This window comes from Larus michahellis, chromosome 3, assembly GCF_964199755.1.
Source record: "Larus michahellis chromosome 3, bLarMic1.1, whole genome shotgun sequence".
NCBI lineage: Eukaryota > Metazoa > Chordata > Aves > Charadriiformes > Laridae > Larus > Larus michahellis.
This window is the reverse complement of record NC_133898.1, coordinates 85938621-85962771: the sequence shown is the minus strand read 5'-3', so window position 1 is coordinate 85962771 and position 24151 is coordinate 85938621. Positions and strand designations below refer to the sequence as shown.

Below are 24151 nucleotides of genomic sequence, written 5' to 3'. Positions count from 1 at the left end.
CTTATTCCACGAGCAAACCGGGAAAAAAAAAACAACAAGACTCCTGGGGCTTTTCCTGGGTGAAGAAGTGCTGTGGGGGGGACCAGGGACCCAGCAGGTCAAAAACCTGCACCATACGTTCCAAACCTTCTGATCCCTTTTGCTATTTTCACCCCAATTCCGTGGGGGAAAAAAAAAAAAAGAAAAAAAAAAAAAAAAGACCGGCATCTCCTATTTTCACGGGAATCTTTGGCGAGAGGCATCCCACCTTTCAAGCTCCACCCTGCGAGCCCAAACGCCACTCTCTTTGTTATTTCAGAACACAAAACCACCAGTTTACACCTCTTTTGCTCTGTCCCCGGCTTCCTTACACACGGGTCCATACGCAAAGGTTTGTCTTTCTCCGCCACAAGGACTTTTTTTTCCCTCGCTGGGTTTATAACGTGAGGAGGCTGCGGCGGCACAAGCGGCTCTGCCCACGCACCCGATGCCGCGCGGGTGAAGCGTGGGAGGAGCCGCGCATCTCAGCTGTTCCTGGTTTACTGGAATAATCCGATGTCATCCTTTAGGAAACGCCGTAGCTATAGGATTTATACCGGCATAAAGTATATTAAGCACTCGGAAATTTTGAGTGCTACAGGACCTTTACTCGGCCCTCCTGGAGCGGAGCCTAGCTCTTACCAGAGGAAAACGCCAAGTCCCCATAACCTCTCATTTTCCCCACCTACCTTCCTCATTTGAGCAATAACACGTTGACTCTGAATAGCTCGTTAAGACAACTAAACCGGCTCTAGGTACGAGGAGTTCAGCACCCTCCCGCCCGACTCTCCCACCGTGAACCTTTCCTCAACAGCTCCCCTCCACCTCAGGTTACCGCTTGCAGATGCTGACTTACATGTCACGTTTTTTTAAAAGCCAGCCATTTCTCTTCTTGCAGTCCCCCCCGGCAAGCGGCAGGGCCTGTTCTTCTCATTTATTTTTCAGAACGGCAGGCTAGCCGTAGGATAATAATAAAATTTTTTAAAAAATTAATATTATTACTAACTACTAATTATTAATAACTAATAATATTACTAGTAGTAGTAGTAATAATAATAATAACAGTAATAATAAAGATGCTGCAGTGGAAGCTACGCCCATCCCCTGGACTCAGGGCAGCGGTTGTAGTAGCAGCAGCCCTGCCACAGAAGCAAGAAGGACGCGCTCTCTTCTTCTGCAGCGCCCTAATGAAGAGCCAGGCAGGCTTGATGAGACCTCGAGGACCTCGAACATACCAAAACTAGATTTTAATGCAGTCGTGGTGCCTGCATTGCAGCCGCCGGCAGCACATGACAGTTGCCGCATCCAATGATGGACCTTCCAGCGTTCACCAGCTGCGTTTCAGCGAACCTGCCTCCCTCGCTGCCCTCTCGCCGTCCACTCCAGGCAATTAAGCAAAGGGCGCAAGGGGAGCCTTACACCGAGGCGGAACGAAGTCGCGCCGCGGTGTAACCTCGTCCTCCACGGGGAAATCTTGAAAGAACAGCTATAGTCCTCCTACGCATCAGCCTAGCTGAAAACAGGTTTAAATTATAACCTTGTTCTAAAAATCCCTATACACGCACGAAAATATAAAGGCGCTGCCCCCAGCGAAAAATCAGCTGGGGCGGAGGAATAGCGCTGTTTTGGTACCGCTCCTGACAACGCTGTTTTGCGGGGGGGGTCAGGCGGCGGGGCTCCCCGAGCCCACCTTCCAGGCGGCACGGAAAACCTGCCGGGGCGCGGAGCCGCGGAGCGCGTAGGGGCTGTTCTGCGCCCTTGCGCAGTCGGCCGTGGAGGTGCGAACGGACTGCGAATAAGCCGACTGCGATGCTCCCGGCCCCTCCGAGCCGCTGGTAGCCACCCTGGGCTCGGTGGCACTGGTGGTGACCGCGGCACTGGCCCGGAGCCCGAGGCGGTAGGGCCGCACATGGTATGACCAGTCCCGCTGCTGAAAAACACCTCCGAGGGGTTTATCTGACCGGCCCCCGCGGGACCAGGGTACTCCCTGCTTGCTTTGCCTGGAATGCTGGTGGCCGTGGTGGTCACCCCGGCAAGCAGGGGACAGACAGATCGAGCCGGATCTGCAGCTGACGTTAAGCAGATCCGCTGGGATGTTGCATTTCCACTCGGGTCATTTGAGGTAGAGTTCCGTGATTGATGTTCACTCTTTCGGGATTAAAGGAGAGGGAAACGACCGCTAATGTCAGGTGCTCATAGGAAAACATGTAGCCTTCCTGGTGCAAAGCCACTCTAGCATGCTAGTTGCCTTCGGGTTCCTTGTTTCTTAGCGTTACGGCACACTGATTTCTTGTCTTTGCAGTTCCCCGTTCACCTCAGGCAAGTGCTTGGACTTGACTGAGAAGCATAAAACGCGAAAAATACAGAGAGGGGCTGGTATAGGGGAAATGGACATACAAATGCATGGAACAGCTAGAAGAGAGGTGATGGTGCCTCTGCTAATCCGCATCCTTGCTGGGTGAATGCCAGGGTATTAGCCCGCCGCGCCCCGCATCCCTTTTTAAAGCGAATAAAAGGGATTTTCTTTAAAGGGGAATCGCAGTTTACTCCCTACACCAGAATGCTGAGCCAAATGTATGCTTTTTCATGCAGGTGCAATAACCCCTGTCTGCCCACCTAAGAGCACGATGCCCGTTATCACTTTACGTCCCGAAGCGATTACGCACTAGCAATGCAGGCGCCGTCACCCGCATCCCTTTCGCCACCCCGCCGGCCGCGCCCGCACACACGACCAGAGCCGCTGCCTCCCGAACGAGCCACTTCGTTTTGGCAAGCATGTCTCAAACTCGGCTACCAAACCGCTCACCACCTGTGCATGCACAAAACCCGCAACGGCAAGGTCGTGGTGCTGCAATCGCCGCAGTTTTGGGAGAGAGGAGGGTTGTGCCTCTCAGACGTTTTCCAACACCTACATTTGTCTCCAGAATAAAAAGCGAGCAGCGTAACAGAGGAATATTCAGCCTCCAGGATCAACGAGGTACCCCCGGCCTGACCGGCCCTGCGATCCCGGTGAAGCAACAGCGCTACCGCCAGCAGCTACTGCCACGTCCAGGGGAGATGCTGACAATCACGGGGATAAACACTTCAAAATAGTCTGGCCGACCTTCCCCTCTCTCACTGGGCCTCTGTGTTTCAGTTTAAGCAGTGGAGCTAGAACACAACCTAGAAATCCCCAAATACCAGGAGATGCATTGAGATATACGGTACCTCGGCAGTCACTCTGATTATTTTTTTTAATCTATTTTATTTTATTTTATTTAAAGTTTAACTGACCCTTCTGGTCACCAACTTTCTTTGTGGTTCACCGTAAGGATCGCTCTCCAAGAACAAAAAAGAAATCTCGGAGCTTTGATAGAGACTCTGGATGAAATTAAGAACTTCAAACCCCAGATTTTTGAAAAGAAAAACAGATGTCCTGTTTGTTGAGTATAAATAACTCCGTACGTGGAAACCTTTTTTTTTTTTTTTACGCTGCATTAAATAAAATTTAATGCTGGGTGCATTTAAACTGTAAAAAAAAGGGGGGGGGGGAAGGCAGCAAAATATGTGGGTGACAAACCTCTAAATCTTTTCCCCCTCTCGAAAGAGAAAGAAACAGGCAGACGGGAAACCCTTCATCTAGATGAAAGTGTTCAATGTGTTTCCTAGCAGACCTGGCGAGCCTGCCCTGGTCAGTGGGGCGGCGAGGGGGGTCAGCAGCAGTGATCGGGGGGGAGCGGAGGGCGGGAGGAGCGGCCGCCGGGGCCCGGGCCCGCAGAGCTGCTCACCGCCCCATCCCCCGCCACCCCGGGTGCTCGGCTCCGCTCGACCCCGCGCAATTTAGCGCGGCCCCCGGGCTGACTTACGTGAGGACGTAGTTGACGCTGACGATGCAGTGCGGGCGGGAGGAGCGGCTGTTGTGCACGATGGTGGCGTAGCTCTGCACCCACACCCAGCCGCCGTGCTTGGCCAGGAAGCGGTAGTACTTGGTGGTCACTTGCCCTTTCACCAGCACTGCGGGGACAAAGCGGGGAGACCCTCAGCGCGGCTCCCGCCTCCGTTCCGATCGGCCATGGGAAGGGGGTGCAGCACCACCACCCCCCCAGGTCCCCGTGGGCGAGGAGAGGGACTGGGAACACCTTAGCATCACATGGGGAAGCAGCGTGGACCGAAACCCCCGTGGACAAGGGTGGTGGAGACCCCCGTGCAGGGCTGGTCTCAGTCCCGCTCAAAGGTTCTTCGGGGAGATTGATGGGGCAGGGCGAATACACCAGGGGGGGTTGAATCCCCCCACCCGCCCCCACCCCGACATATCGTCATCGAGATTTAATTCTATAAATCTGGTTTTGGGTTTTATCTCTTCTCGTTACATTCTCCGTAAGGAAATTTACCGGAAATTAATATCCTTTTTATTCTACTATCAATGTATTAATGTCGTCATGATATCAAAATAGAATAAAGAACAGCTCTCCGAATCAGGCGCACTACTGCAGTCAAAATTAGATACACAGATAAGATTTGTGAGACTTGGTGGAAGTGGAACAAAAGTATTTGGATTTCACTGGCATGGCTTTTTGGAGCAAGAAAAAAGAGTTTTTCCTAACCGGAATTTGAAGTGAACTGAGTGCCTGAGGTTTGTGCAGGGAAGTTCTTCTCCTACGACCGGGAGCTAAGGAGGGGAAAATAGCCTTTCATTGCCGATCCCCTCCATCTCCCTCCTGCCTCCAGCTCGGAGTTCAGTCTCTAAAGACTTGTTCCATTAAAACCTGTTGCAGAATTTGTTTATTCTCCCCTCCAGTGTGCTGGCTTTTCCCCTTCCGACCTAGAGGTGAATCCTAGCAAACCCAAAGTCCACCTGCAGAGGGAGAAGGCGGGGATCGAGGGGCAGGGTCTATACAAGAACACTATCTCCTTACACAAGTGATGTGCGCATCGCAGGTGAAAGGTGTCACAGCCATGGACGTGGTGGTAAAGGGTCTTCTCTATCAAGTCCTGGGGCTCGTAACCTGTTAGCTCAGCTACCCTGCAAGAGACACAAGCAGCAAATATCAGTGGGTGAGAGGACAGGAGAGGAGGCCTGAGGGAGAAGAGGGGAGGAGCTAGGGGAATAGATTTGGAAAGAACCCCATCTCTACCTGGAATCTAAGAATATGAGCTTCATGTCTAGGCTGGCCCGAAACATGAACATATTGCTGTGGAGCTTGATCTCCGTCACGGCGCTGGGCGGCAGCGAGTGGCCCACGGCGACCAAGCCAACGTTTTGGTAGCAGCCGTCGAAGGGAGACATGTCCAGGCTGTACTGGCGGATCTTCAGGTACCCGCTGCAGTGAATGACCTGTCGGAGACATAGGAAGGCTCGGGGGCTGCCTGGCGGGGTGGGGGGGAGGGTGTGCTGTAGCAGCCGTCCCTCCCCGCCGAGGGGTCCCGGACAGAACCCCCCCGCCGACCCGGATGGTGCCGATGCGGCCGCCGGGTGCCCCGGAGCCGCTGCCCCGCGCCACCGCTCCGGCAAAGCGGCACCGTCTGCGGGTTTTCTGCTTTTCTGTTTGGGTTGGGGTTGGGTTTTTTCCATACAAGAGTTCAGCACTGATCTAAGGCCCATTAAAGTCAACGAGATTTTTTTTTTTTTCCACTGACTTAAGTGGTTTTTGGACCACCTCCTAACTACGCTTTTATTATTCTTCTAAAAAGGAAAGACGCGGAAGTGCCAAGCCAGTTACAACTTTGTAATGAAGAGTGTATGCGTGTGAGAGAAAGAGTTTACATGTGTGCATATGTCACATGTGTAAGATATGTCTATTATACAGATAGAGCAGACACGATCCGTAGCCAGAATGTATCTTTGGATTGGACGTAGATTTAGGTATATCTCCTAAATGTATCCTTGCAGATGACTGCTGTGTACTTCCACCCTTACTTCTCTATCATTAGGGTGTTTCTTCCTAGAGTAAGTTCAACAGACGTTCTTGTTCTACGGTACGTCGTGGCACAACGCCTTTTCGGGTTATTGGTACCCACCGTTGTCCGGCTTTGTGCAGCTGACAGAAAAGCAGGGAGAAGGTGCAGGGGCTGTCTCCACCCAGGAGCCCTGAGCAGAAGCCTGTGAAACACCCGGGCAAAACCCTTGACTTGGAGAGTTGCCCCTGAAGCTGACGAGTTACCCAATAAAGAAATAAATTAACCCAGGGCTGCCATTGTGTCACCTGCCAGCTTCCCAGACACCTCGGAAACGTCAGTGGTTGTGCGAGGTTCAGTTTGAAAAGCAAAATAAAACAAAAAACCCCACGGGGAGCTCGATTGCTTGGTTTTGTGGTTTGAGCTCTTTAACCTGAAACTCCGAGAGAAATTCTGGCTCTGAACCACATGAAAGAGCACGGGGCTGGGACAGCCCCCGCGGGCAGAGGGCTCATCCCCACTCCCGTCCCCGTTTTCACCGCCCGCCCAGCGTGCTCGGCGCTGCCGGAGCAGGGATGCGAGACGGCTGCGGGGGAGGGGGGGAGGGGATGTCCTGGCCTTGGACACGCACCTTGTAGCCCCCGCAGGTCAGGCCCGCGTTCCTCTTGGCCAGGACGCACTTCATCCTCAAGAAAAAGGACCTCTCGATCTCGTACTCTGGGAGGGTGGAAAGGCAGAGGTGGGGTGAGCCGCGGGCTCCGCGCCCCTGCGCGGTTCCCTCCGCGGCCGCGCAGGCCAAGCGGGGTGTGGGGGGGTAGGGGGCTGTATACTTTACCCTGCACAAAGTGCGAGTGGTAGGGCTGGTGGGCCGTCAGCACTGCCGTCATCTCATCGTGGTCGGCGGGGTGGATGTACTCGTAAATGCTATTGCCGGTGAGCTCTACCTGCGAGGGAGGAGGAGGAGGAGAGGGAGGAAGGGGTTAATCGCCGGCACCGCTCACCCTTCCCGCAAGCAGCCTGGAGGGAGGCAGGCAGGGACGGGGGCTAGCAACCCCACCCCCACCCCACCCCAGCGTACCTGCGACAAGCCCAGGTGCACCGAGGCCGTCTCCGAGATGTACATGATCTTGCCATCCGGCGCCACGACAAATATGAAACCGTCCAACGTCTGCAGGAAAGGGTTGAGGGGTGGGAAGTATAAATGTGTCAATAGATAGACAGATAGATCCACCCATGAAGACAGGTAGATCCATGAAATACCTGTCCCTCGGATTTATTTTAGCAAACGGGCATCCCTGTTCAGGCTGTGATTATACAAAAAGTTGGAAGGAAACGGGCAAGTCCTGAACAGGAATCTCTCCGAAGCTCCTGGATCCCTGGGATACAACTCACTTCTCAGAGGTATCCAGTTCAAAAGGTCCCGGTAATGCAAAGTACCTGGGAAGTATCTAAGAAGAGTTCCTGGCTGCCCGGTGATTAATATGTCGATCCTAGAAATCCTGAACGCTTCTATCCTATTCCAAATGTCACTGGGAGTTTTAGCGCTTGAGTATTTGCTAAGGAAACTTTAAGGGAGCGAGGAGGATCTAAAACTCTCCGTAGTGTAAATAAGGGACAAGAAAATTTATCAGGCACATTTCAGCAGACATAGATGGGACTTCTGGGTGTGCCGAGGGCAGAATAGGCTCCCAAAAGGCCACAAAACGCCACCAAAAATGCTTGGTGACGGTAACAGCTAATATTCCTTAATATTTCAAACAGCAGTGAGGTTTCAAATGTGTCCTACCTGTTTTGTGTCTATGCTAATTTCTGCGCCTGCTGAGCCCAGGACGGCCTCCCCCAACCTGTCTCTAGAGCCTCTCCCTGTCTCTACACATCCCTGAGGTTCAGCGCGTTGCCGGGACTTGTCGCCTTGTTAATAATTTGGGGAAAAGTCACGGTCCTGTTCTCTGGTCCCAGAAGACACGCCGGGGTACGCTGTGAATCCCTCGCTGCGGACCCTGTTTTGTCCGGTGCTGGGGCAAAGGACCCGGCGGGACCAAACCACAGCCCCATTACAACACAAGACATCCAACCGCGACGGTTCGGATTTCTGAAGCCCCCGCCGCCCCCCTTTTTTTTTGTTTTACTAAACACGTGAACAGTTAAAAATTAGTCAAGGTGGCAATTAAAGGCTCAGAAGAAGGAATGATTTCTTTAATCATTAATACCATATGGCTGCCGTTTCCAGACCAGTACCTGCAAAAGATGGGATCCCAGTTCCCGTCCAACATTATCCAGCGGGCTGGTTCGGCTAGAGTGGCCCCAGGCTTCTCCAAGTCCTGTTAATTTAAGACACACAAAAAAAGTAAGGTGAGGAGATGAAAAATTGACTCGTGTTAGCCTGCTGGAGAGGAATTTTTAAAAATGTTTTGTTTGTATTCGCTCTAAAACATGTATACATATAATCTTTGGAAAACCAGACATGATTTCGTTGCACAGAGAAGCCTCTTTTGTGTACTTTTTTTAAAGACCTAACTCCCGCGAGAGAAAAATACCAAAAGTCCTATTTTGAGTCAACGGTTAAGTTAATTCCTAAGATCTAAGTGAAATTGCGTGCTAGATAAAAGGGGTTTTTTGGTGCTGCCTTCGGCTACTGGGAACTGGCTCCTTGAACTTCAGGGAAAGCGCCTTCCTCCTAACGTCACCGAAGGGATCCTGGGCAACACTGGGAACTATTTAAAATGAAAGAAAGGGGTGTGCTGGGGGAAGCCTTTGATGTCGAGGGAAGGATGCGGTTAATGTGGCACGACAGTGTCTGGGCAGAGAAAGCTCTTGGGGGCTGCCGGGCCAGCGCTGCGGATGGGTCCTGCCCGCACCTGAGCACTGCTCTGCAGAAGGCAGAGCTCGGCCACAACTTGCCCGGTAATTAGCCATCTGGTTTTGGAGAAGGAGTGATAAGGATGGGCTTAGAACCCCTACTCTGCAGAGATCACTCTCCAGTTTGCTCTGTGACCTCCTGCCTCTTTCTCTCTTCGGGGCCACCGTCCTCTCACCTGGAAGGTTTGTAGTTACCTGTTTGGGGAGGAAGAGAGGAGCGAGCAAATGCGACTGCTCCAGCCCTTCCGGAGCCCCGTGTTAAAACGCTTTTCCCTTTAGTGGTCCCCACTCAAGCCCACGAAAAGCAAACTACCTGTCGCTAAGCCGACATGGCTGCGGTAAGGCGCTTCTGGGGCGGCCCGGGCAAGTCACTGTCCGACGGCACGGACCGTCCTCCCTCCTGCCCCAGGAAGCGGTTCACCTCCTGCCCTGTCTCCGGGATTCACCTCCCTCCTCCCCGCTGCTCTGGCAGGCGCGATGGGTCTCTCTACAGAAGGTATGATCTCTCTCCAAACAGCCCCCCATTCCAGAAATTAATCCCTCCGGACCTGTCTAATATTTCAAATGCCGCTTGTTTTCTCCTATGCAAAGTGAGGAGGAATAAAAGCCAGATGGAAATTACTCCACCTGAGTAAAACTATTTATGGGTGATGTCTTTTCACAGTGTTGTTGCTGAAATAATTTAAACGGGGCAGTTAAAACACTTTACGCTCATGGCATGAAACAAGGCTCAGCCTGACAGGCACAGACACTAAGACAAAGTAAAAGGGAGGAAAAAAATACAAATCCTGATTGATGGCTGGGGTGCGGATCGCCCAGGGGAGGTGAGAGCCGAGCCGGCGAGGTCTCCCTCCCGCAGGGCGGGCTGGGGGAAGGCAAGACCCCGTTTTCCGGCGATTTCGAGGCAAACAGGCGAGGTGGCGACAGCAGGCAGCAGCGGCCATCCCTCGCTATTGACCAGCTTTACCTAGGTGTTTGCCGGTCTAAACAAACCTAACGATTTCCTCCGCGCCGTTTGAACGGGGCATCCCACGGCGGCCCTCGCCCGCCCTCCCAGCCGCCGGAGCGGCACAGGGATGCACCCCTCTCCTCCCCGCCTTTCCCTCTCTTCTCCCCCCTTCCCCGTCCACCTCTTCACGCCAACTTGTCTCTTCACCGCTCCTACACTTCTCTCCTTCCTCCTTAACTTCACAGCCCTACAAAGGGCGTCTCTCTGGTCTGGCCCCCATCCTGCAAGCCCCAGCGTTATACAAAGGTGCCAGCCAGAAACAGGCTCCTTTCCATTAATTCCTCCACGCCAATTGACGGGGACCCGGTGACTTTTTCCTGACTTCCTGGGCTTCACTCTTCCCTGCGCACTCTGGAGCGGGTGAAGCCGCCAGGGGATGCACGGGGGGCACCGGAGGCATCGCTCCCCTATCCCCGGGGAGACAGCCGAAATCAGCCAGGAGCTGGCAAATCTTGCACAGCTTCCAGAGAAAGGCAGAAAAACTCGCTGTGTATTTGTTTTTCCCGAGCTCATCAGAGGTTTCTCTGCTGGGGAGCCAGGACGGCCCGTTAGAGCAGAGGCGGCCAAGGCAGCTCTTTGCGACGTCCCCCGACCTGGAGGGACATCTAAATGACAGGTTTCTGTATCCAGGACTAAATCTGCGCTCCCCGCCTATGATTTAAGTTGTTTATTAATCGGCGTTTACGGCTCTAATTATTCTTCTTCTGAAAGGGAAAATAACCCGGTCCCGGCGGGTTAATGAACAGCCCGTGGGCATCACAGGTTGACCTCCCCGCGGGAAGGCGGTTCTTCACGGGGCGCTGAACTCCTCGCTGGGCTTCAGGTGGAAACCCCGCGCTGCTGGGCTGTGTCTATTAATGATTTATAATCAAACGTTTTCACTTGTCTACCTGAGCCGGCTTTTTGAAATCCTATCACACGAGACGATATCTTTTTTTTGTACTTCTCAGATGTTTCAGCACTTTCAGGTCGGAGACTGTCTCTATTCATTGCCAAGCCCAGCCTCTCCAAAATCGACCGGGTCCCCTGATGCCCCTTAAATACTGTTTTTAAAGATTATACGAGAAAACCTCTCCATTAATATTCCCTTTTATATTTTTTTCATGTCTATTCCCTTTAACATCCAATTTCCTTTTATCGAGGGGGCAAACTGTGATTTCTTGCACTTGACCTACCGCAGAAAATTCTGCAAATCCTTTGATTGTCTATTTAAAACAAAACAAGGAAATCAGCTCTCCCTTTTTGCTTCAGGATTACGCTTGGAAACAAGATCTAAAGATTCTCTTGTAATTTGGAGAGCCAACAGCATAATAGGTTTGGAATAGAAACAAGCAGCTTTGTGAGGGGAAGGATAACTAAATCGTTTTTAGGCAAAGGATTTTCCCAGCTAAAGTGGCCGAAGACAAAGCAAAACATAATCTATTTTGGAAGATTTCCAAGATATGCCACATTAACCTTCGCAGATAAAATTTGCTTTCTTCCCTGCGTCCCCCCTCCCCACAGTCTGGTTTATCATATTTACATAAGTAGCCTTAGAAGGGATGTATCTATTATGGATCTAAGGGGCTTGTGAGCTCACATTTCATTTGGAAATAGAGGCGAAGTTTTATTGTTGCTTAATACTTGATGCATTGTAGAACCATTTCCATTTAAATACCCCCGACCCACGGATTACCTCAATGGACTGGTTGCATGGGTTTTGTAATTTCCTGAAAATGAGATTTCGATTTATAAAACAAGAAACCAATTAGTAACCAAATGAGGCGAAGTAGATCCACTAAAATTGACCTAATCCCACAGGCACCATTTAGGCCAGTTCTTGGCAAATGAATGATGAGCAACCATCTAGCGTAAGCTCAAGGCATCATCCAGCTGTGATATTCAAGCAGCAAAAATAAATGGATCGAGCTTTTCTTTCAGAATGAATTTGATACTCTTGACAAAATATAGATTATAGGCTCCTACCTAACAATCTACTCCACTTGAGGATTTTTTTTTTTTTCTCCCTAAGAAGATAAACAATTTGGGCCGCAAGAAAGTGTCCACCATCAGGAGGAAGGGGTAAAAAAAAAAAAAAAAAAAAGGGCATTTTAGCCAGGCTCTTGCTTGGTTTGCTAACAACAGTCTCATTACCTAACAGCCTGCGCCGGGACTGCGCCGAGATTGCGCCGAGACTGCGCCGACCCTGCTGGAAGCCAGCGTGCTGACTCAGCATTTCCCTCGACGCTTCCCAATGGAAAACCACTGTGCTTTTCACACCGACAAGCACCTCCGCCCGTTCCATGGGACAGCTACACCGGAGAGTCCATGTCAAATGCCCTCTCCCCAGCCGTGCCCACCCCCGGCACCTGGCCAGCCGGTCCCCACCGACAGCCTGACCCCCCAAAGCCGGGCTCACGGCCCACGCCACAGGGCTCGGCTGCCTTGGCCCTGTCCTTCCCATCATCATTTGATTGATGTGAGCCTTGATGCCGGCAGCCAATGGAAGGGTTGGGTGGATATTGTCCCTACCCAGTGGCGATATTGTCGCAAGGAGCTCCTCTGTCCCACGGAAGGGGGAAGAGAATCCTCAATCATTTCTAATTTGATCTAGGCAAAGGCGGGGGAAGGCAGGCGCAGGGAAATGAGACTCCAGGAGGCCCGGGCAGCTCCTTGGCCCTGGTTGATCTCCGGGTTACTTGTCCCTCTGTGAGCATCTGCAGCGCAGAACCCACCTCGAGACCCTTCTTTGTCTGGCAAAGAGGGGCGGGGGTGGACGGCGGGGGTGGGGTGGCCAGAAGATACAAGCCCTTATCTCCTTTATGTTGATTTGCTGGCTATTAAAAGCGGTTACTACGATTTCCCCAACGGACTATCCGTCATGAAATCTCGGCGCAATCCGGATTCACGGTAGCGACAACAACGGCAGAGCGGGCGATTTGACGTCCCAGTTTAAAAAAATCACATAGTGGAGAGCCCAGCCTGAGCTCCAGACCCGCTCCTTTGGGGGGAGGCAGGCTTTCAGAGGCAGCTACCTCCGGGGGATGGGGAACGACACCCCTGGGGACATCCCTCCCCGGCGACTTGCGCCTGAGCCCTAGCCGACCGCACGGCGCGGCGAGGCCCGCGGGCGCGGGTAGGGGTGCAAGGCCCACGGCAGCCCTGCACGCCGGGGCTTGGAGGGGGGGCCCGTAGGCAGCGCTTTCTCCTGTTGCTGAGGATGGAAAGAGGCGCGGGGGGCTCCCCCGGAGGCAGCCCTCCGCTGCGGGGCCGCGCTGGGCGCCGTCCCGCCGGGGCAGCGGCGGAGAACTCCGGCCTGAAGGGGGTCCCAGGAGCTCCACCGCGCGTTTCACTCCCAGGCGCTTCTTAAGACTCCCTCTCCGGGCAGCGGCCACCGCCGCTCCGCTCCCGGGCTCTGTCCGCCGCCTCCCGGGGGCCGCGGCCCGGGGACGTCTCCGTTGGCTTTTGTTTGAGTGGGTTCGCTTTTGCCCTTTGAACAGCCGCTCTCTGCCCGTTAAAGATGGAGGAGAGGCAGCTCGCCCGCCGGCCGCAACGCTGGGGATGCTGACCCCGCCGAGGGAGAGGGATGCGGCACCCCCGGCCACCCCCGCCCCGGAGGTTTCCCCTTCCCTGCCGTCCCCGCACGCCGGCTTCGTGCAACCTGCTCGGCGGAGCCGCTCGTAAAGCTTTACGGAGGGTATTTCACCTCCGTGTGCTGCTCGTAACGCAGCACCTCTCCTACCTCCCCATCGCCCCTGCCTTATATCCCTCCCTGCAGCTGCTCTGGGGAGAAGCGGGGCACGGATGGTTTTTGGGGACAGGGAGGCAGGACACTTCTGTCCCCATCTTCAAGGCGGTCGTTTTCCCTCGCTGCCGAGGGAAAATGATAAATAACAGCAGCGGGAGCCGCAGGGACAGAAGCTGTACATCCTAGCCACTGGCAAGCGAAAAGGCAACTGGATGTTCTATCGAGGAATTAGCTTGATTCGATTAACCATTTAATTAAATAGCCTACCGCCAGCGCTCCGTTTTGCCGTCGCCTAGCGCCCGACAGGGCTGATTTCTCAGTTAATTTAACAGGCAGTGGTTAATGATAACTCAAAATCTCGGCCAAATGAGGTTTCTGTGAAGGAGTGGGTGGCCGTCGGAGGGTTCAGATGAAATGGAATAAGCTATGTTTAAAAAAAAAAAAAATGCTGCCCATTTCCAACTGCCTGCGGATGCCATTAGCAAGGTTTTGTAAAGATTTATTATCTCGGTAAATCACATGTGTTCATTTGAAGCAGAGATAAGTTAGCATCCCGCTTTCTTTATAAAAATAATAATAAGAGGGAGGAAAAGTCCCGTTGACTAAACAAACAGCCCTATTAAGAAAACGGTAGTGGAAATAATGCCGAGACCGATTCGGTCTAGAAAGAAATACCAGCATTTTGGCACACACAGGGTAACGGAATTGCGCTCTGAAATGCAAACAAACGGAATCGTGTCCAAATTGGAGAGAGGGAAAAAAAAAATCCGGCAAATTTTCGAGCGCAAACAGAAGATGCAAATTCAAATAGCCCTTATTCCGAAGAAATTGGGGAGGGAACGGTTTGCATCAATGCACTTGAGAACACACGCTATTTATATGCAAGTGGGAAAATATTCTCCAACATTAAAAGGTGCATACGTTGCAAAGAAGAGAGAGGATATTTCTAAATAAAATATGGTTTTGTCCACTCATCTTACTTAGTATTCTTTCTAACACATAAATCTGCTTTTTCAACGATCATGCTGGTAGTTTAGTTCTGCACTTCACATCTTAAGTTCACATCAAAACTGGACTTAAAGAGAGAGGCAGCGTGGAGAGTAAACTGCAGCTTAAATGAGAAAAACTTCTGTAAGAAAATAAACACTGAAACCTAATGCTCAATCATTTCCCTTAGCAGTAAGAAAAACAGCATTAAATCACCTATCCACGTGGGAAACGGATTTTTTTTTTCTGCTGATCTCTTCCCCCTTTAAAATAAAACAAGATTAAGGGTTTCAATATTGAAATGTTAACCATCCTGATTCGGCTAAAGTTTATGTAAACGGAGCCTGTGCTTTTGTCTCGAAAATCAAACGCCTCTCCGCGCCGAAACGATCCGTGCCGCGTAGGACAGAGACTGCAAACCCTCCTTTTCCCTCTCTGTTCGCGTAAGGAGAGTAAGACCCTCAAAATATTCCCAACTAAAAAAGAAAAACAACAAACAAACAATGTATCGCGCCACTTGTTTGTGGGGTTTTTTTTTGGGGGGGGGAGGGTGTGTTAGTTTTTTTCTTTTTTTTTTGTTTTTTCCTCCCCTCTCCCTTCACTTTTGGATACTGGCGAGGGTCAGCGAAGATTTACCCCGCTAGTTATAGCGACCGGATCTTTTTTGAAGAAAAATTCTTCGACATCCCGGAGATTTTTCCAGAAATTTTTGAGACCACGTTACTTGCCATTAACTGTTTAATATAAAATTGAAATTTTAGGATTTTTTTTTTTAATGAACGTTAACTCACCGGTGAATTTATTAGGAAGTTCTGCTTAAAAAAAAAAAAAAAAAGATAAAAAAAAAGAAAAAACCAAATCCCCAACAACTTCCTTACTGTCCTCAGCGATTTAGCAGATCTTCAGCCTTTCTAAAAGCTGTCTGATCACCGAAAACTACTATATGTTTTACATGCTTTCTCCTCCTGAGACGGAAGAGTTTTAGCACTGAAATTATGCTACCTAAGCAGCTGAACGCTTTTCGCCTTTGACAGTTTTTATCTGCTGGAGACCTAGTAAAGTGAAATCGGGGGTAGAGAGAACAACCCAGGCGTTTTAATAGCTTGTGAGAATTATACAGCCATTACGAGAGGGAGCCCGCCGGAAAATCTCTGCTCGGTTTATCAAGTTTTTTGGGTGCCATCGATTTGTGTTTACATTTCTGGGGGTGAGACGGAAACGGTACCGTGATAGTTCTGTGCGTGACTCTCCTAGCATTTTACTCCCAGAAAACTCTCCTGTTTCCAAAATGAACCCGAAATCTACCCACCTTCTCTCTCTCTCTAGGAACCTTTCAGACGTAAAAATATGCAGACAAATGCACACCGATTCTTTCTGCCTGTCCCCAGCCCCGCGTGTGCGGGGCGATGGGGAGCGTATATCTTTCTGTAAGTGATTATTTACAACCAGCCCGTATGCAAGCACTCTCCGGGCAGATGGAAATTCATTCTTGTACCGGGGAAAGGGGGTGTGAGTTACACTGGAAGCGGGTGAGACAACGGTTCTCTATTCTGAATCCTCCAAGATCACTTTAAATGTATGACATGACACTTCGCCGCGCTCCCGAGCCTTCTGACACCCGTCTCCAGCCCTTTGGCCAACTCCCCGGGTCTGTCCCGGTGCTTGTATCGCTTTCCTCCCCAAGGAAAAAACAAGCAAACGGACCCCCCCCTCCATTCCATCCATCCAACGTTCCTACCCGGCGTCCTTCTTTCAGAAAGGTTTTTGCTTTTCGTGCGTAATTTCCGTGGCTGCCGCTACCTGTCCTCCCTTGCCAGCGAAGCAATGACTTCTTTTTCTGGCTGGGGGCACCGGGAGACCAGGATCGCCGCCCTGTTCCTCGCCTCCCCAGGCCGGGGCGCGCTCCCCGCTCACCCGCCTCCTCGCAAATGCGTGGGAAGGAGAGGAAAACCCGCGTGGGGTCGCGGAGAAACGACACGAGGCGCACCCCCGCCTCCGCTCTCGGGCCTTTGTGCCCAGCCCGCAGTGCCTCCCCCCTCCCTCCGCGGCCCTGCGCGGGGGGTGCGCGGAGCCGCGGTCCCGCGTGGATCTGCCGCCCGCTCGGCGCCGGGCCTCCCGCGGCAGCGCGGCCTCAGAGGGACGAGCCCTTCCGTGCCTGCTCGCTGCCTTTCTTTTTAATTTGTAGTTTGCCTTTAATTAGGCTGCGAAGGCTCTGCCGCCTCCGAAGCCCCGTTTAAGCCGCCCCCTCTGTCTCCGCGCCCAAATTAGCATCTGCTGCGGCCGGCAGCGGCCCCGGCCCCGGCGCACTTCGCCACACGGTTCCCCAGGGCATTCAAACATCCTGCGCTGCCACCGAGGGACGGGGATCAGCTATTCTTCTTTTCCCATCATTACTCACAGCCTACAAGCAACACCATATGCTTCTTCTGATCAAACAACCCGCTACATAGGCACCAGTAATTGACGAGACCTGCTCGAAATCACGCAGAAAGGTAGCCTACTGAGACGGCAGGAGTTGACAAATCATTGCTAATAATCCTTTTAGGAACATCACGGGCATCAGAGTTTGCAATAGCTTTATTTTTATAAAGTATGCGCTGACAGTATAAAGGACAACTCGGACTCCTTTGAAACAGAGGGTTGTCCCGCATAATGATCTTCAAGGTGGCAGATCACACAGAGGAGGAAAGTGGCCTGAGGAAGGCTTTAATTAATACTATTTTTTAAAGGTTTCGTTTATCCCCTTCTTTTGTCCTAAGTGACTCGGAGACATGGGAGGTTGTTTAAAGGAACTGTTGCAAGATGCACTGGATTGGAAATTACTGCTGTGAACTCTAGGTATAAGCGTTCATACGTAACCGGGGCGGGGGTATCCCCTCCAGTCCAAATTACTACCCGAATGCATGTTTACTTTTAAAAAATAGACTTGGGACCAATAGTTGACAGACTTAATCAAGTTTAAAAACAAAACAAAACAAACAAACCAACAAAACAGGCCGTATACCCACTCCTGAGTTCTAAAACATAATAGTCGGCCAGACCGATCGACCGACCCGAGGTACAGCTACAGAAAACAGAGGGACATGCCTCTGTTATGCTATTTCTTATGTACACACTCTTTTCAACGAAAGATGTAGCGAACTTTGTTATTGGGTCAGAAAAAACCTCTTAATACTTTTCCTTTCATGCAGACAATATCTCACTTGACCGATCTAAGTGAAAGATTACTGAAGTATTTTTTGGTTTTGTTTCCTACTTCTTATAAAAGCAATAGAGCGAGAACACAGGAGAACTTTATTCCGACCCTCTTAACTTTCTGTGCTGTTTGTTTTTCTTGGCAGCCGATCTAGAAGCCCCAAGACGGTCACTTTAAATCCTAATTCTGCTCGAAAGCAAGGCATACTTTTGGACGCTTAAAGTCTGCTTTTGCCAGACAGGCGGGACAGTCGCTGCTGCCGTGAGAAGTCAACGCCAAGTTGACTGTCGCCTGACCGTGGAGGAGAATCAGGCCCAGCCTCGGACGCGTGGTGGGAAGGGGAACTGAATATGTCCCGAGTATAAAACTTCTGTTAAAAACTTCCGAGGTCGATTAATGCCCTCGAACTGCCCTAACGATCCTCAGATCGAGACACATCACAGTCACCATGCGATTCGGTGTGCTTGGCTTATTTATTTAGGTTGCGTGTGTGTGAGCACGCCTGTACGCGTGTGCTGTACCTGTAACCGCACCTTTGCTCCATACTTGAACTAAGGCTTTAGGACTTTGCATAGACTTATGTAAATATTTACCCATATATTAACTCCCCCCCATAGTACGGCTATAAATAGGGGTGAATCGTCCCCTCTTTCGCCACGCACGTGCTTGGCGGGGGATGCACATCTTTAACTGGGAGACTGGGGCGGGGGGGGGGGGGGGGGGGGAGAAAACCCGTGTTTGCTTTAGCAAAACACGCAGCAGAGTTCAGTGCCTTCAAGTGTTGACAAAAGCACCGTAAGTCCCCAACCCAACCTGTCATAGGAACTGAAGGGAAAGTATTTACGACAGAGAAAAGTGACAGCGGAGCACAGCCTGCATCCGAGCGCACCCCACCCCACGCGATTTACTTTTTCTAAGTAAAAGCGACAACCGACACCTGGATCGTAACGGAAATAGAGGCGAATAGGCATTCCCACCTACCTTCTGGAAAAACCACCCTCATTTTTAAATAGCTGGTGGTGAGTCTGATTATGGATGCTTTGTCCAGCTGAGAGGTGATAGCGGAGGGCAGGGGTAGTAATTTCGCCAGTTCATAAAATTCACTGTTTTCTTTCTCCCGTCTAGTCCGGGCAGCATTTTTGGACTTCTCTTTCATCGTGTTTTTTTCCCCCTTCCTTCCTACAATTTAAACTCCAGAGATTCATCCAAAGGTGGAGGGGAAACTTTCAGCCGCGATTCATCTCTCCAGAGCATCAGGCAGTGATTCTGAGCGCGGCCATTACTCTGAGAAACCGTTTAGTTGCGTAAAATGCAAACAAGCATCGAAGACCAGAGAGGTGTTCTTAAAAAAAAAAAAAAAAAAAAATTCTCTGAAAAGCAGAGTCAATCGGATGGGAAAGGCATTTATCCAATGCAGCTCAGAGACTCCAAGCAACTGCAGGAAAAATGAAATAATAATAATATATATATATACATAAAGCTAGAAGCTCGCGGCACCACACAGCAACCAAACGAGGTATTTCTGGCTTTTTTTCCTACTCATGGCGGGCAGCATAGCTCCTCGGAAGAGGATCATAATAATCCCGTTTCTTCCCGTGATCCGCTGTCAATCCGAGGCCCGAAGCGCCCGGCCGCGGGCTGCCTCCCAGGGCGCTCTGTGACTTCCCGGGGAGCCTCTGTGAAGACAACAGCAGTCCTGGGGTGAGAGAGCCGCCACGCAACGCCGCAGCGGAGCCGCGAGAAATAATAATCAACAAACAGCCTGCGGCGGGTGTAGTGTTTTCTCCCACCAGAGGGGATAGAAAGAAAGAAAGAAAGAAAGAAAGAAAGAGAGGAAAAAAAAAAAAAGTATATTTTCCCCATCTAGCGCGCCCGTAGCGGAGCCTGCCCCGCACTCTCCTCCCACAGCCCTCGCACCCCCCGGCCCAGGTGCGCACGGCATGGCCGGAACGAAAACAAGGCAGAAACCGGCTCCCGGCAAAGGCGGGATCAGTGTTACCGGCCGGTGCCGGGCACCGTCCCGCCGAGCCCCGGCGGCGGCCGGACCTCCCCGCGCACCGTGCCCAGCAGTGGGCCAAGCGGTTCCGCGGTTCCAATCCCGGAGTATTTCTGCCTTTTTTTTTTTTTTCTAATTTTCCCCTCGTCTCGGGTGCTCCCCTCATTCCCCTGCTGGGATCGAAAGGCGCGGGGGGGGGTGTCTACCCCAGCCAAGGGGGCCACGCTCTGCCCGGCCTTGCCCCGGGCCGGAATTACCCCCAAACATCACGTTTTTTCTAACCAAATTAATATTAATTTTTTTTCCTCTTTTTCCACCGGAGGGAAGCGACCCACAGCCCAGCCCCACACATCACTGCGGCTCCTTCCTGAGGCTGGCAGCCTGTTGGGGGGGGGGGGGCTTTGCATCTTTTTTTTTTTTTTTTTTTTTTTTTTTTACCTACCTTGTGTCCCTGAGCCCGGCAGCCTGCAGGAGAGCTCTCCCGGGGTGAGGAGCCCAACTCTTTAATTGGTTCATTAATGGCACGGGGCGGGTTGGGGGGGGAGTGGGGGGGGGGGGAAAGGAAAAAGTTTGCGCCTGTCACCGCTCCTCACACCGACGGGCAGACAGACATTGCCGCCTCCCCATCCCCTTTATCGGCTCTCAGGCTTCTCCCTTTCACATAACGGGGGGTGGGGGGTGGTTTAGGGTGGGGTAGGGTGGGGTGGGGGGGCGAGGTTGGTATTAATGAAGAATCTCTAATTTGCGGCTGAGAAATGCCTAATAACTTCTTGATGGCTAAAAGCCTTTTAGCACAACTTCATTTCTCTCCCCGGTTTCCCTCCCCCCCCACGCTTCTCCCCCCCCCCTCCGCCAATGCCACTCACGGACCCACCTCGCTTCCCATTGGCCGCCGCCGCCCCGCGCCCGGCCTCCCACTGGTGGAGGAGACGGTGACGTCACCGCGCCTCGGGCGTCACCCCTCTGACCTGGCGGTGACGCGCGGGGAGTGGGGGGGGTAAGGGGAGCGTCTCGCGGAGGCGCGCGTCGGGGGGGGGGACACCTTCCTCGCGCGCGTCCCCGCGCGACGCCCCCCTACCCCCCTCCTCCCAAGTACCTGCCCACTCTCTTGGGGTTTATTTTTATTAATTTGGGGGGTGTTAAGTGGGTGTGTTTTTTTTTTTTTGGTCATCGCGATCCAGGCGACGCGCTCCGGGCTGACGAGCTGTTGGGACAGTGGGAACCGAGCGGCGGGGGAGGGAGAAGGATGGAAAAAGATTTGAACAAATCTTGGTGATTCGAAAAAATAAAAACAAAACCACCCAAAAGAAGAGGCAAAAAAGACCCAACCCGGTCCTCTTACACCAGGAGACAGAGGCACTTTAGAACTGGACGCAAAGTGGATGAGGAGAGAGGGGGTTTCTTTCTTTTCCGGGGAGCGGGACTATTCCTAATCTCGGCGGTCCCCTGAAAAAAAACAGACGCGGCTCCCCCCCCCCCAAAAAAAGAGTAGATAGAGCAGAAAGAGAGCGCCTGGTGGGTGGTGGGAGAGAAGGGTTGTGGAGTCTTCCCTAAAACCAAAAGAGACACTCAAAAAGCCTGAATGAATTGCCAAACCAGTCGGTGCGAGAGTTCGGCTGAATAGTTCTTTAAAATGAAATCGCACTGGCAAGGCGACCGTCGGGATATTTCGAAGAAGAAGAAACGGCTTCGGTTTTTGAAAGAAGAAAAATGTCAACAACAACAACAACAACAAAAAAAATTAGCCTTTGAAGCACCCCATCCCCTTCGCCCCACTGAGGGCTGCAGCTTGAAGCCCAGGCTTCCCGGTGTCGACCGCCTGTTCGCTGCTTATCACCTTAAATCTCCCTTCGGTTAAAAGCTTTCCCTGTGTTCATTTGGGTAAATAAAGGAAGGATGGGAGGAGAGGCGTTCAACAACTCCTCTGGGTGTCCAGGCGTCTACAAGCAGCAGAGAAATGTATCCACGTAGTCTTAAATGTTCTTTTGATTGTCTTGTTTACCGAAGCGCCCCATTGTTAAACAAACACGAACGCAAGTCATTTAGTGAAGGTATGGATTTAAAAAAAAAAAAAAAAGGGGGGGGGGGAAAAAAGGACCCCTCCCCGCCTCCCATCATGTTGTAAAGTGATCGCTGCCATGGGGGAAGGTGACACTGAATTTTCAAAAATCTTCCCTGTTTGTTACTGCCATCAGGTGTAAAGAGGGTTTGGGGGAGAAGAAAAAACAACGACATCTTCCTTCTGGTTTTCATTTGAGGTAATTCTCTTGCTAAACGGCACTGACGTCTCTTGGAGGGTATTTAGACATATGGGCAACAACTGGACTAACACTGTCAGGTAGCTCACGAGTTATTTGTCAACATGAGCCGCAGAGAATGTCTTTTACAACACCCTTGGTTTGGGAAAAATAAATAAATCAGTAGGATACACTTCTGCTAATTCATACCAGGGAACATGAGCATCCACCTCTCCAACCCCACGCAGTCCCAGCGAGGACAGCAGCTCACCGAGGATCCGCTTCTCCTGTGTACCGGGACCCGGTCCCTCCCCAACAGCGGCCGCCCGGGCGGGTGGCAGCGGCCGCCCCGGTTCCCCCCGTGGCCGGAGCCCGAGGGCTCGGACCCGACGAGCGCCACTGTAGATTTTTTAACTTATAAATGTTACCGTAGATAAAGTACAAGATGGGAAAGAACGAGCGTACGAAAGGGAATTTACTCAGCTTTCCAAGTTATTCTAAGCATGGACAAATCTTTACAGAATTCCAAGCGCGGGGTCAGTTACGGCAGGGACATTTCCCAGCAGATCCCAAGAGGCAGCTCCCGAGTGATGGGAGAATTTGGCCGTTTCACAGACATTAGCCTTGTCTATTCGTCAAAATACGCGACTTCTGACGGCGGAGATCAGCGCTAGCACTGCCTTGTTCCAGGTATACAGAGAAAGGCAGCCCACGGTAGCTAAATTCGTGGTCTTCGTAGCAGCCCGGCGCCCGCTGTCACCGGCGGTGGGCTCAGCGAGGCTGCCGCCGCTCCCCGGGGAAGCCCGTCGGTCCCGGCGGGGAGTCCACGGTGTTGTTTAATCGATAAAGTGGATGCACCGCGACGGGATGACCGTCCCGCCGTTACTCCGCGGCGTACCAGCCGTCGGAGCGGAGGGGACACCTGCGAGCGGAGGGGCTGAGCCCCCCGGGGTGGGGGACACACCGCGATCCCGGTTCGCCCGCTCTCCGCGGCGCCTGAAGTGGGGAGCGGAGCAGCTCGGCGGCGGCGTTCTGCCGCTGGCACGGCGGGTCGGGGCACCGAGGGAGGGGGCCAAGAGAGACCCGCCGGCTGCCTGACGCGTGTAGGGTAGCTGTGCTGGGTTCCGCCGCGTTTATTCTCGGGTGAGAATACTCCGGAAAACAGATAATATTGGCAAATTGAATAAGCAGGTACTACAGCGCAATTTGATTTCAAAAGACGCGTAATAAAATGGGACATCCGAAGAAAGGCTGGGGGTGAAAACAAAGCGTTTCACAGACAGGTTTCCAACTACGTGTAGGAGAAAACTTGTGTAGCCAGGCACAACTGTGTGTGTGCGTGCGGCGAAGTGTGTGTGTGGGGGGGAGGCGGGGGGAGAAAGAAGTGTACAAATCAAAGCGGGGAGGGAAAAAAAAAAAAGAAAAACCCCACTGGGTCACTTCCCTATAGGACACGTCTGATCCAGTTTCTTCTCCAGCGCATTTTGGCGTACTGTATCACAGTATTAATAAAGTTTATGAATTTGGATGCGTTTACTACCCTCCCCCCGTAAAGAATAAGGTGGCCGTTTCTTATGCAGAGAGAAAAAAAATCTTTTCAAGCATGAGGCATCGCTTACACACTGCTTTCCTGATAGCCTTTTAAAAAAGGTAAGTATTAGCGAATTAACCATGCGGGTCACTCTCGCGGTTGCCTAAAAACACTCCATCGGCCTGGTGTTGGTAACGGGGGCAGATTCTTCTGACGCGACAAAACTCCCCCCGCTTTGCACCGGGACGGGGTGGGGGGAGAAGGCAGGACTCGGCCTCGCACGGACCCAGGGGGCTGAGGAGAGCTCACAACCCCCCCCACACCGCCTTTTAAACGCCTTGGAAAACGAGACGCCTCTGGCGACGCCTTCCCTTCGCCCCAGGGGGGTGGGGGCTGCAGACCCAGACTGTCTTTAAGAGACCGGTAACTTCAGACACACACGCTTGCGTACCCCGGTGAATTGGAGTGTGATGTCAATTTCCATACGTGCCCTAATCAAGGCGTTATTGACATAAATACACACGGCAAATGCTCTTTGAGACCATTCAGAAGCAATTAATATCTTTTAACTGATCTAGATCTTAACCTCCGAGATTCAAGCCGTGCTCTAAGTACTTTATTCCTGCTCTTTTGCTAATGTTATTAGGATGTTCAGGGGAGTAGGACAAGGAGAAAGACGAACAACTCTAACAAAACACAGGAAATAGTTAACAGACC

General features: G+C 51.9%; 1 protein-coding gene across 1 annotated transcript in view; it reads right to left on the bottom strand.

The window, feature by feature from the left end:
- Positions 1-20240, bottom strand: part of SIM1 (SIM bHLH transcription factor 1) — a 49259-nt gene extending 29019 nt beyond the window's left edge. Inside the window, exons 1-8 of the mRNA XM_074578336.1 lie at positions 18652-20240; positions 8131-8213; positions 6971-7060; positions 6728-6836; positions 6524-6609; positions 5133-5332; positions 4914-5020; positions 3864-4011 (exon numbers count right to left, since the gene is read on the bottom strand). Of these exons, the coding sequence (XP_074434437.1) occupies positions 3864-4011; positions 4914-5020; positions 5133-5332; positions 6524-6609; positions 6728-6836; positions 6971-7060; positions 8131-8213; positions 18652-18826 (998 nt within the window). The 5' untranslated portion in view covers positions 18827-20240. The remainder of the gene's footprint in view (positions 1-3863; positions 4012-4913; positions 5021-5132; positions 5333-6523; positions 6610-6727; positions 6837-6970; positions 7061-8130; positions 8214-18651) is intronic.
- Positions 20241-24151: the final 3911 nt, after the last annotated feature.